This window comes from Peromyscus maniculatus, chromosome X, assembly GCF_049852395.1.
Source record: "Peromyscus maniculatus bairdii isolate BWxNUB_F1_BW_parent chromosome X, HU_Pman_BW_mat_3.1, whole genome shotgun sequence".
NCBI classification, from domain to species: domain Eukaryota; kingdom Metazoa; phylum Chordata; class Mammalia; order Rodentia; family Cricetidae; genus Peromyscus; species Peromyscus maniculatus.
The window spans coordinates 91677636-91690096 of NC_134875.1; the positions used below are offsets into that span (position 1 = coordinate 91677636).

A 12461-nucleotide genomic window follows, 5' to 3' on the forward strand; every position below is an offset into this window, starting at 1 on the left:
AATAAACCTTGTGACTATTCTCATTCAATACATTTTGACATTGTGGAAAGACACAGCATGTTTGTCTGTATGTCAGGAATAGTGTGCTCATGACGCACACTGCATGCTGTTTATTCACAGTCATGTACTGGAGGGTATTTATGCTGCTCTTGGCTATTGTGAACAACACTAGTATAAAAACAAAATCTGCTTCCAGCTCTTTGTGATGTGTTCTCTCTCTCTCTCTCTCTCTCTCTCTCTCTCTCTCTCTCTCTCTCTCTCTCTCTCTCTCCCCCTTTCTTCCTCTTCCTATCCCCTTCTCCCTCCTTCCTCTCCAAAGTGAAATTGCTAATAGCTTCATTTTAATTTCCGAAGAAAACTCGTGCTACTTTTTATAATGGGGCTCTATTTTGCATTTATTTTTTGAGACAGGGTCTTACTATGTAGCCTAGGCTGACTTTTTTTTTAATTTTACAATACTATTCAGTTCTACATAATAGCCACAGATTCCCTTGTTCTCCCCCTTCCTGCCCCCTCCCCTTCCCCCCAGCCCACCCCCCATTCCCACTTCTTCCAGATCAAGGTCTCCTCCGAGGACTGGGATCAACCTGATAGACTCAGTCCAGGCAGGTCCAGTCCCCTCCTCCCAGATTGAGCCAAGTGTCCCTGCATAAGCTCCAGGTTTCAAACAGCCAACTCATGCAACGATCCCAGGACCTGGTACCACTGCCTAGATGCCTCCCAAACAGATCAAGCAAATCGACTGTCTCACCTATTCAGAGGGCCTGATCCAGTTGGGGGCCCCTCAGCCTTTGGTTCATAGTTCACGTGTTTCCATTCGCTTGATTATCTGACTTCTAACTTGCAATCCTCCTGTCTCAGTCTTCTGAATGCGTGATTATAGGTGTGTGCCACCATATCTGGCTGGCCTCATTTTTCTTTTCAACCAACACTATATAAGGGTTTCAATTTCTTTACATTTTTGCCAATGTGGTTGTTTTCTGTTTTGTTCTTTCTTTTATATTGGCTACCCTACTACTAGATGTGAGGGTGGTTTTTTTGTTTTGGTTAGGTTTGTGTGTGTGTGTGTTGAAAAGTTTTACATCAACTTGACACCACATTAAGTCATCTGAGAGGAGGGAACCTCATTTAAGAAAATGTCTCCATGATACTGGGCTGTAGTCAAGCCCATAAGGCATTTTCTTTTAGCGACTGATGTGGGAGGGCCCAGCCCATTGTGGGTGGTGCCATCCCTGGGCTGATGGTCCTGGGTTCTATAAGAAAGCAGGCTGAGCAAGCCATGGAGAGCAGGCCAGTAAGCAGCACCCCTCCATGGCCTCTGCATCAGCTTCTACCTCCAGGATCCTGTCCTGTTTGAGTTCCTGTTCTGACTTCCCTCAGTGAACCCTTTCCTCCACAACTTGCTTTTCAGTCATAGTGTTTGATCACAGCAATAAAAACCCTAAGACTGTATGTATGTATGTATGTATGTATGTATGTATGTATGTATGTATGTATGTATATATGTATGTATGTATGCATTTATGTATGTATGTAGGTAGGTAGGTAGATATTATAGTCTTACTATGCACCCCAGGCCAGGAACTGAGAAATCTGCTTGCCTCTGTTTCCCAAGTGCTGGGACTAAGGGCAAATGCCATCGTGTTCAACCTTGTTATGGTTTTGGTTTTCATTTTTCTGATAATTCATGATTTGGGAAATGTCTTTTTAAGTCCTTTGGATATTTTTTTGATTAGCTTGTTTGATTTTTTTTTAATGGTTGAGCTGCTTTATTTTGATTTTAACTAGTGAGAGCAACACCAAGAGAGAAAACCTCCATCATTTAGTTTTGTAGCAAAATCTAGCGTAATTCCCATGTCCTTTAAGGACTGGGGACTCTGGGAGAGCTTGTGTGCTAGTAAATGAGGGAGCATGTTTAATGTTCTAGAACAGTGACCCTCAACCTGTATGTTAAGACCCCTCTGGAGCCTACCTAAGACCATCAGAAAACACAGATATTTATATTATGATTCATAACAGTAGCAAATTTACAGTTATGACGTAGCAATGAAAATAATTTTATGGTTGTGGATCACCACAACATGAACAACTGTATTAAAGGGTCACAGCATTAGGAAGGTTGAGAATCAATGATCTAGAAAGTTTCCAAAAATGAAGAAACAGGGCTGCAGCTGACAGAACTCCAACATCCTCTGGGACTGCTGGGGTGGGGAAAGGGATTACCTTCAATCATCCCCCATCTGCATCCCAAGTCACATATTAGCATCCTTGTATAGGAAGGAGGACAGGAATGAGACACTTATCTAGGAGGGAGGACATGGATGTGATTTTAGTGGTAATGGGTAGAAGTCCATGGAAACTGGAAAGAAATAATTTCATCCAGTCTTCAAGAGAAAAATAGGCTGTGGCTGGCCTCTAAAATAGCACTAAGAGGACTCTGCATGGTGGAAGTGTTCTATTCTGTTTTCCGTGGTATCTATTAGTCATGTGTAGCTACTGTGTACTTGAAATATGGTCAGTGTGGCTGAAGGACTGAATTTTAAGTTAACTGAAACATTAAATAGCCACATGTTGTTGGTAGCTACCAAACTGGAAAACACAGTAAAGTATGCAAAACATGTATTGTCTTGGGTCTGAAGATTAGAGGATTTTTATAGGCTTAATTTTTACTACTATTCATGAATTTTGCTACCCATGTGTCTTAGTTTGGGTTTTATTACTGTGAAGAGATACAATGATCATGACAACTCATATAAAGGAAAACATTTAATTGGGGCTTGCTTACAGTTCAGAGGTTTAGTCCATTATCATGGTGGGGCATGGTGGCATGCAGGCAGACATGGTGCTGGAGAAGGAGCTAAGGGTTCTACATCCAGATCAGCAGGCAGGAAGAGAGAATGCCACACTTGGCCTGGTTTGAACATCTGAGACCTCAAAGCTGCCCCCTAGTGACACACTTCCCCAACAAAGCCACACCTACTCCAACAAGGTCACATCTCGTAACAGTGCCACTTCCTATGGGCCTATGTGGGCCCATATTTTCTTTCGAATGTACCATGTACAACTTGGCTGTATAGTATCTAAAATTTTACCCAATCTATGGTCATGGCATGGGATAGTGATGAACAAGAAGGAATAGGAGGATGTCTGGACCTAGAACTAGAGGAGGTTATTGAAGGAAGAGCAACAAAGGCCAGTAGGAGGAAATTGAAGGGGAATCGATAAATAGGCATTCAAGTACATAAAGGATACATCTTGCCCCCAGAGAAGCTATAGATAGAGTGGGATCTGCCATCGAAGGTCTTACGGTCATTGGGGTAAGACAAAAAAACCATATAAAATGCATGGTACACAAGACAGGGCACAATGTCAAAGTTATGCCAAGTGAGTAAATGCACTGTGGCTCCCAGAAGGGAGTGATCCATGTCAACCTCAACTATAAGAACCAAATCACCTATCTTAATTGCCGATTCTGTCAAACACTAATTATATGAACTTGAACAAGTCTATTTCTGTGTATTCAGATTTCTTATCACAAAAGGACACAATAAAAGTGCCATTGCTAAGCCAGGCTGTGGTGGCACATGCCTTTAATCCCAGCACTTGGGAGGCAGAGCAGGCAGATATCTGTGAGTTTGAGGCCAGCTTGGTCTACAGAGAGAGTTCCAGGAGAGCCAGGGCTACACAGAGAAACCCTGTGTCAAAAGGAAAAGAAAGAAAGAAAGAAAGAAAGAAAGAAAGAAAGAAAGAAAGAAAGAAAGAAAGAAAGAAAGAAAGAAAGAAAAGAAAAGAAAGGAAGGAAGAAAGAAAGAAAAGAAAAGTGTCAATGCCATAGAGTTGTAAAGATTAAAAGACACACACAGGACCTAGGATACTAAATGCTAAATATCAGTGCTTACTAAATATTAGCTATTATGGAAAGAAAGGAGGAATGATAGAGTATGGAAAAGAATGTGAGCTCTGATGACCTATATATTCCTTCAACATGACGGCCGCTCCTCCTCCTCTTCTCTGTACTGGGGACTGAATCAGAGCCTCTGTAGATGGTAGGCAAGCACTGAGCTACATCACCAGCTCTCGCTGGTGAACAGTTTGTGAACAGTTTGATATTGAATTGTTATTTCAGTGTAACGAACTACTTTCAAGTTAGCAAAAGTCAAGAAAAATGAAACAAAATAGATGGTTGAATGAATGTTCCCAGAAGCAGACCCTGAGCTGAGGACCACCGTGCAAATGGTTTATTAAGGATGTGTTCTCAGAAGAGGCAAGAAAGGGAATGGAGATCCAGGACAGAGAAGGAGAGGAAGCCAGGAAGCCAGGCAAACTCCCTTCCTCAGGTTGATCCTGCAGGGGCCTTTGTTCGTTTGTGAGACCGGATCTCATGTAACCCAAGGTGACCTAGAACTCACTATGGAGTCCAGGCTGGCCTTGAACTCCTGATCTTACTGCTTACATCTCCCAAGTGCTGGGAGCTCCTCTTGAGGGTCAGTCCCATTCCAGACAAGGAAGCTGTACCTTTAGATGCTCATACCTGTCTCTCATGGGCTAAATTCCATTCCTAATCCACTGGAGCTCTCTGTGCAGTTAAAGAAATCAGTGTCCGAAGTTGGAGAGGACAGGAGAATCCCCCAAACTAAAGGAGGACAACATAGACACAAGAAAAGGGAGCCACTGGATAAAACACCCAACACTGAATTCTGTGAATCTGACTGAATATATCTGGGCAGATAGCTAATGGGCTGAAATGATGCTGCTGGTTGCCGACTGTCCAAATTTCTGACCAGTGCATCGAAAATGTCAGGCTGAGTAAGATCCCCTGAGAAATCGTTTAAAATATCTTTTCTCATGTCCAGCATGCCCAGGGTTTGACTCCCAGCATCGACAGTAAAATAAAATAAAAATTTGCATCCCATGGCTTCTTTTCTGGAACTTCAGGTCCAGTTGGCAAGACTGAAGTGACCTTATTTTCAACACACACCACAGGTAACTTGGAATGTCATGACCCTTAGATCATACCCTGAGAACCAATGCTTGGGGAGCTCGTGGAAGCTGGCAGGGAGGTGATGGAAATGAGAAGTCAGGGTGCCTTGTAGGTAGGGCCCTACAAATGCTTTGTGCAGTCAGGAGTTTATTCATGAGCCAATGGAGAACAATGGAAAGTCTCCATGCTTGCCCTCCTGGGGAGGCACAAAATGAGCTAGCTAGTCAGTTTGGGGTAGAGTACAGAGTGACAGCTTCCCTGGAGTGGTCACTGTACCCATCTTCCAGGGAAGGACGATCAAGGAATGAAACCTAAAGAGTTCGAGTCACAAGAGTGTTTTCCACTGAGCTGCCTTTGGCATCTACCCACAGCCCCGAGAGTAGCCTGGAGTGCAAGCAGATTATCAGTGGTCATGCACACAGCAAGCACGGATGCAGGGGAGGCAGGACGGGGCCAGGCTGTCAACCAACGCACAGTGCTTCTGGCATCTGTGAACAGTACTCTTGGCGTCTGTGAGTGGCTTAGCGCAGGAGGCAACAGGGGCCCAGTCCTGATGAGCCCCTTTGGGAGAATGCAGAGCACATGCCTCCAAGTTGTTCCACTTGGGGCTATTTTGACATCAAATCACTTTCCCTTACGGCCTAGGGCTGCTTTTCTACCCTGGGCACACAGTAAGTCCTAGGCAGAGCTGCAGTTGTTTGCAATCAACAGCTGTCAGCACTGTGGGGCTGGTAAAGTGCTGAGCACATGCGGCCAGGACATCAGCGGTGCTTGCCAGGTGAGTGGAAAGTGTTCATTTGGCAAACAAGGACAGTGGCTGATGACTACAGGGCTTATGTTAGGTGAGGCTTGTTGGCTGCGGCTCTGCTCAGGTCTTCAGCTGATGCCTTCAGTTTATATGTTCAGCCTGCTCCATTTCCTGAATAGTCATGGCCAAGGAATTGTACGAGGTCCAGTCTATGAAGTCCCAGAAGACATGTGCTGGCCCAGGAATGAGTAGACACAAGGAAAGAACCAGACAAGACTTTCCGCCCATTGTTACCTCATAGGTTTCTGTTCACTCTATTGGACTTGGCCTGAGCCCAAGACAAAAATTATGAACCCCAGTCAGACCTCCTGGGGTTCTTTCTGCATCTGCTTCCCGACTTTCTCCCTAGCTTTCATCTCTGGCTTTACACTTGTCGCTGTGTCTTTTGTTTATCTCTCATTACCTCACGATGTTGTTAAAACCCAGAGGACAGCTGATAGACCAAGCCTAATTATCATCCACGAGGTGACAGGCAGGGGTGGCGAGAAATGACAAGCATGATTGGACATGGCTGAGAAAAGGATCCCCAGGAATGTGTGTTGGGTTTAGGAAAGACGATTTCAAAACACGCACACACACACACACACACACACACACACACACACACACACACAAATACCGGCAAGACCCATGGAATCCAAAAGGTAGATATGAGCAAAAGAAAATGGTGGCTTTGAGAGGAAGCTGGAGAAGAGAGGAGACGGGTGGGGCTAACGCGCCACAAAGCTCTTCACTAGCTCGGCTTTCAAAGGGCTGCATGCAAAAACCAGAAACCCGGCTTTGTCAGTAGAGGCTAGACACAAAGCGTGCCCCACACTTACCAGAATGGAAGGCAAAGGGCCAGGAAAGGCTTGGGTTGGAGGCAAACTCAATTTAGCAACCCGAAATGAAGGAGGAATAGGTGTGCTGGAGATGAGCGAAGTGACGTGGACAGAGGGGAACAAAACCTATACAGCTCCGATTTTGCTTGCTCCCTTATCTTGTTGTTGTTGGTTGTTGCTCTTTAAACTGGAAACGTTGAGAGTCTGAGTTAAACTGGAGGGAGAGGCAGACATGTGTCTGTGTGTTTTGAACAAGTTCAAGTGAGGCAATCTGTAGGTGGAAGGGGCTGTCATTGGGGAAAGTGCATTTGGTTTTGTGTGTCAGGTTTTCAAAGAAGCATTGTCTCAAAGGGTGTGTGTGTGAGAGAGAGGGGAACCGGGAACCAAGGCTCTAAACACTCTGGCAAATGAAAGCTGGAGGAGCCAGATAAGCGCGTGCTGGCCAAGGGGAGGTGTGGAAGAAGGGCCTGGGGCTAGTGTGGAAGACATGCAAGGGAGCCCCGTGGAAGGAGACAAGTCATGGCGTGCTGGGGGGAGGGTAGACATTCTGGAGAAGTGCAGTCCAATTCAGCCTGAACTTCCGGATGCTTAGAAACAATTATACTGGAAAACTGCTTCAGTGTAGTGGGCGCCCTCACTAAATTTAGAAAAGGCAAACTCAGAGTAACTGAATCTGCCAAGGCTATTGGAGACAGAATTTGTGTACAGGAAATGAAGTTAGGCTAGGATTTTCTGCATAGCAAACACCTGTATTGGTATGTAAAATAGTGTTGGCACACTATTGTATTTTTATTACTATGTGTGTGTGTGTGTGTGTGTGTGTGTGTGTGTGCGCGCGCGCGCATGCAGATTCTAAGTCCGTTCTGTAGAAGTTGTACTTTCGGGATTCTTTTCTTGTAGTCCTTTGTAAATCTTTTCGTGGCTTGATACAGGAAAAAAATGAATAAAAAGAAAAAGACCTGGATATGTTACTTCATAAAACCAGCCAAGTGTTCAAGCCAACCTAAAAAGACTGGTTTCCCAATGTGTGATTTCTGCCTTGCAGATTCATCTTAACATTTTAACCATCTCCTGATAGCTGTGTGTTTGACATTCAGCATACACCATTCCAACGCTAAGTCCCAAAGGTTCCTGAAGACACTTGCCCCCAGACTTGCTTTTGTTTTGTTTTGAAATCTTCAGCAGGTTCAAGCTACAATGTAATACACAAAAGTACCACAAGGTGACACCCTTGGGAAAGTCTTGCTTCTGAGAGTTGGTTTCCGAGCTCTGACGTCTTTTCTAAACATAGCCTTGTAAACTGCTTGTGGAAGAGAGAAGAGGATCTATTATGGGGGAGGAGAAACGGCAGTAACAATACAACCCTGGCTCTTTCCTGTGCTTTGGTACACAGAGTGAGGCCTTGATTGCTTTCTTCCACTTCTTAATTATCGGCTTTTGGAGGCAGACGCATAGCTTTGCATAATACGTCAGCACATTTTTCATATACGCACATCCATTTTTTGCCTTTGCTGATGCTCGGTGTGATTTCGAAGCTGCTCCTGATTTGGAGGAGGAGCCTGTTCTTTTGGCCTGTGAGCCTGCACACTCGTTCTTGCATTGCTTTGGTCCCTTCACTTCATACTGGGTTTGTGGGGACACACACACACACGCACGCGCACGCGCACACGCACATACGACCGGACACATCGCAAAACGCCTTTCTAGAAAGGGAAGAGTTTGGCCCAGTGCTCCTGCCGTGAACCTCAGGCCAACTGGAAAGAAGATCAAAGGGAAAGGGGGGACGGTAGAGTAGCTAGGCTGAAAGCCGGGTTAGCCACCAAAATGGATATGTCTGGTCAATCTTCTCTCTTGCTCCCTCCACTTTTCGTTTTCCTTAAAAACACACTTTAGAAATGGGCATTCCATGTGACAATAAGCTCCACGTTTCCATTTTTCACTGTACTTCACTTGGCTATCACTTGGTATGCTTCCTTGAGAGAGAGAGGAACTTGTGTCAATTAGAGTACTGTGATGTGTGTTGAGAAAGAATCCTCCATTGGCTTGTGGTTTTTGGCAGGCAGCTAGCAAAAATAATAAGCTGCGAACAGATGCCACATTTCCACGGGGCGCAACTCTGGCCAGCCCTCTTCATTTTTGTACCTGTGAGTGGAAAATCACTGCTTTAATGAGCCATGTACCCCGTGGTAAAAAAAATGTTTGAAGTTGCTGAATGGATGAAAGCAGCCATTAAAAAAAAAAATAACAAAAACCTGAGAAGAGTCTCACCAAACTCCACTGAGCAATTCTTGTCTCCTTGTATTTAGTTCAAGGGTGGTTCTGCTAGAAACGGGCATCTGTGAGCAGAGAGCATTGAAGCGGAGTCACAAACTGCTTATAACGGCGGCAAGCGAGGCCCATAGGCGCCCAGAGCATCCGGCGTGGGCTGGCTTAGTGCTGTTGCTTCCTGACGATGCCCAAAGAGGCACGAAGGTTTTTCTCCTCTGCGAACTTGCAATGTAGTGGGAAAGACATACCGCAGAGAGCAGAGACCTAGTGGCATGCCTGGAATTACGGTTGAGTACTAAGCACACAATGAAAATCTAAGTCTAACCCTGCTTGGCTGCTCATGGCCGCAGTAATCCAAAATGTGTTCAAATGCTGCTTTGAGCAAAGTCAAATTATCTTTTGTACCGGAAATGAAGTAACTGGCTGGATGTTGGGGTTTTTTTTATACACTTTTTTTTTGTAAAAATTTTGTAAAATTTCTAAAATAAGCATGTTTAGGTTTTTTTGGCCTCATTATAAAAGCAAGCGGGAGTCTGAAGAGAAAAATGTATACTTTTTTTGGCAACAAAAACAAACATTTCTGTAGTGGTTACTATGGTGCCAGGTACTGCTCTAAGGGTGTTTTTAAAGACAGGGTAGACCAGGCTGGCCTTGAACTCACAGAGATCCACCTGCCTCTGCCTCCCAAGTGCTGGGATTAAAGTCATGGGCCACCATGTCCAGCACGGCCATTGCTATTGTAGTATGTAACCGCACTGAAGACACGGATCCTTGAGCCTCATGTCTCAGAGCGAGCTTTCCCAGAAGGCTGTGCTGTGCCTGGTGATGTGTCAGAGCAGCTTCTTCTTTGTTTCATGTAGCTAGTTTCTGGTTTGACCATTTTTTTCTGCCCATTTTCTCTGCCACACACACCTGGCTATGGATGCCACCACATCCACTCTGAGGGACAAAGGAGAAAGCAGAAAGTTCCAGGCATTGGATGATCAGGGTACAGTGAAGACAGACAAATTTAGCAGCTAATCTGATCTGGACTGAAAATCCCAACTTCTTATGAACCATGTGTGTTTACAGAAAATTCTCTAATGATATTCCCTCATTCACAATGTGTCGATCACTCACCATATTTCAAACAGTACCGTGTGGTTTAATTGACCAAGGTTTGTGATAGCTAGTTTTTTTTTAATCAACTTGACACAAACCTGGAGTCATTCAGGAGGAAGGGCCCTTAGTTGAAAAAAATCTCACCACAAAAATGGCCTGTGGGAAAACCTGTAGAGCATTTTCTCTTTCTTTCTTTCTTTCTTTCTTTCTTTCTTTCTTTCTTTCTTTCTTTCTTTCTTTCTTTCTTTCTTTCTTTCTTTCTTTCTTTCTTTCTTTCTTTCTTTCTTTCTTTCTTTCTTTCTTTCTTTCTTTCCTTCCTTCCTTCCTTCCTTCCTTCCTTCCTTCCTTCCTTCCTTCTTTCTCTTTCTCTCTCTCTCTCTCTCTCTCTCTCTTTCTTTTTCTTTTTCTTTTTCTTTTTTTGGAGCTGAGGATCAAACCCAGGGCTTGCGCTTGCTAGGCAAGCGCTCTACCACTGAGCTAAATCCCCAACCCTTGATTTACTCTTTTTTTTTTTCGGTTTTTCGAGACAGGATTTCTCTGTGTAGCTTTGAGCCTTTCCTGGAACTCACTCGGTAGCCCAGGCTGGCCTCGAACTCACAGAGATTTGCCTGGCTCTGCCTCCCAAGTGCTGGGATTAAAGGCATGTGCCACCACCGCCCGGCTTGGTCATTTTCTTAATTAGAGATTGATATGGGAGGGCCCAGCCTATTGTGGGTGGTACCATCCCTGGACTTGTGGTCCTGGGTTCTATAAGAAAGCAGGCTGACAATTATTGGGCCTGAGGAATCCTGAAGAGAGAGAGAGAGAGGAAGGATTGTACCAGCCAGGGGGGTCAAGGTCATCACAGGGGAACCCACAGAAACAACTAACCTGGGCTCATAAGAGCTCACAGACTCTGGACCAACAGCCAGGGAGCCCTTGTGAGACCAACCTAGGCCCTCTACATATATGTGACAGTTGTGTAGCTTGGTCTATTTGTGTGACTTCTAGCAGAGGGAGCAAGGGATGTTCCTAATGCTTTGGCTGACTTTTGGGAACCTATTCTTCATACTGGGTTGCCTTGCCCAGACTTAATACAAGGGGAGGAGCTTAGTCCTACCTCAACTTGATATGCCATGCTTTGTTGATACCCATGGGAGGAAGAAAAGAAGGAGGGAAAAACAGTCAGGATGTAAAATAAATGAATAAATTTAATTAATTAAAAAAGAAAGCAGAAGGGCCGCCCGGTCTTGGTCTTCCACCACACGTGTCTTTAGCGAGATGCTCAAATCCAAGCGAGACAAGAAAGTTTCCTTAAAAACTGCTAAGAAAGGCTTGGAACTGAAGCAGAACCTGATAGAAGAGCTTCGGAAATGTGTGGACACCTACAAGTACCTCTTCATCTTCTCTGTGGCCAACATGAGGAACAGCAAGCTGAAAGACATCCGGAATGCCTGGAAGCACAGCCAGATGTTCTTTGGCAAAAACAAGGTGATGATGGTGGCCTTGGGTCGAAGCCCATCTGATGAATACAAAGACAACCTGCATCAGGTCAGCAAGAAGTTGCGAGGTGAAGTTGGCCTCCTCTTTTTTATTTTTATTTTATTTATTTATTTTTTTGAGACACAGGGTTTCTCTGTGTAGCTTTGCGCCTTTCTTGGGACTCACTTGGTAGCCCAGGCTGGCCTTGAACTCACAGAGATCCGCCTGGCTCTGCCTCCCGAGTGCTGGGATTAAAGGCGTGTGCCACCACCGCTCGGCGGCCTCCTCTTTACCAACTGCACCAAGGAAGAGGTGAACGAGTGGTTCACAGAGTATACAGAAATGGATTTTGCTCGAGCTGGGAACAAAGCAACTTTAACAGTGAGCCTGGATCCAGGGCCCCTGAAGCAGTTCCCTCATCCCATGGAGCCACAGCTGAGGCAGCTGGGCCTGCCCACTGCACCCAAGAAAGGTGTGGCGACCCTGCTATCTGACTATGAAGTATGCAAGGAAGGCGATGTGCTGACTCCAGAGCAGGCCCGTGTCTTGAAGCTTTTTGGGTCTGAGATGGCTGAATTCAAAGTGACCACCAAATACATGTGGGATGCCCATTCAGGAAGATTCCAGCAGATGGATGATGACCTGCCCGAGAGCGCACCTGAGTGTGAGGGAGAATCAGAGGAAGAGGATGACAGCTGATTCTAGGATGCAAGACTAAGGCCTTCTAGCAAGTTCTTCATATCTATTGGACCACCAGGACTGCTTTCGCCCCTCTGGGGGGAGCAGCTACCTATTTTGCTGTGGATAAAGACAAGGGAGGGTGCTGGGGCAGGACTTTGTTTCTACAAAGAATAAAATTTTGTCCACGGGGTTTTCCCTGTGGACAGCAAGAGACTTTTCCTAGGGGGAAAAACAAGAAAGCAGGCTGAGCATGCCATGAAGTGCATGACCTCTGCATCAGCTCCTGCCTCCAGGTTTCGGCCATGTTTGAGTTCCTGTCCTGACTTCCTTCAAAAGTGAT

The 12461-nt window shown here is 45.2% G+C and overlaps 1 protein-coding gene across 1 annotated transcript; it reads left to right on the plus strand.

Annotated features, from left to right (window-relative positions):
• The first annotated feature begins 11239 nt into the window (after positions 1 to 11239).
• On the plus strand, positions 11240 to 12143 carry LOC102909010 (mRNA turnover protein 4 homolog). The gene is made up of 2 exons (XM_006990115.4): positions 11240 to 11535; positions 11719 to 12143. Exons 1-2 carry the CDS (start codon positions 11240 to 11242, stop codon positions 12137 to 12139), a joined length of 717 nt encoding a protein of 238 aa, XP_006990177.1. The 3' UTR covers positions 12140 to 12143.
• Positions 12144 to 12461: the final 318 nt, after the last annotated feature.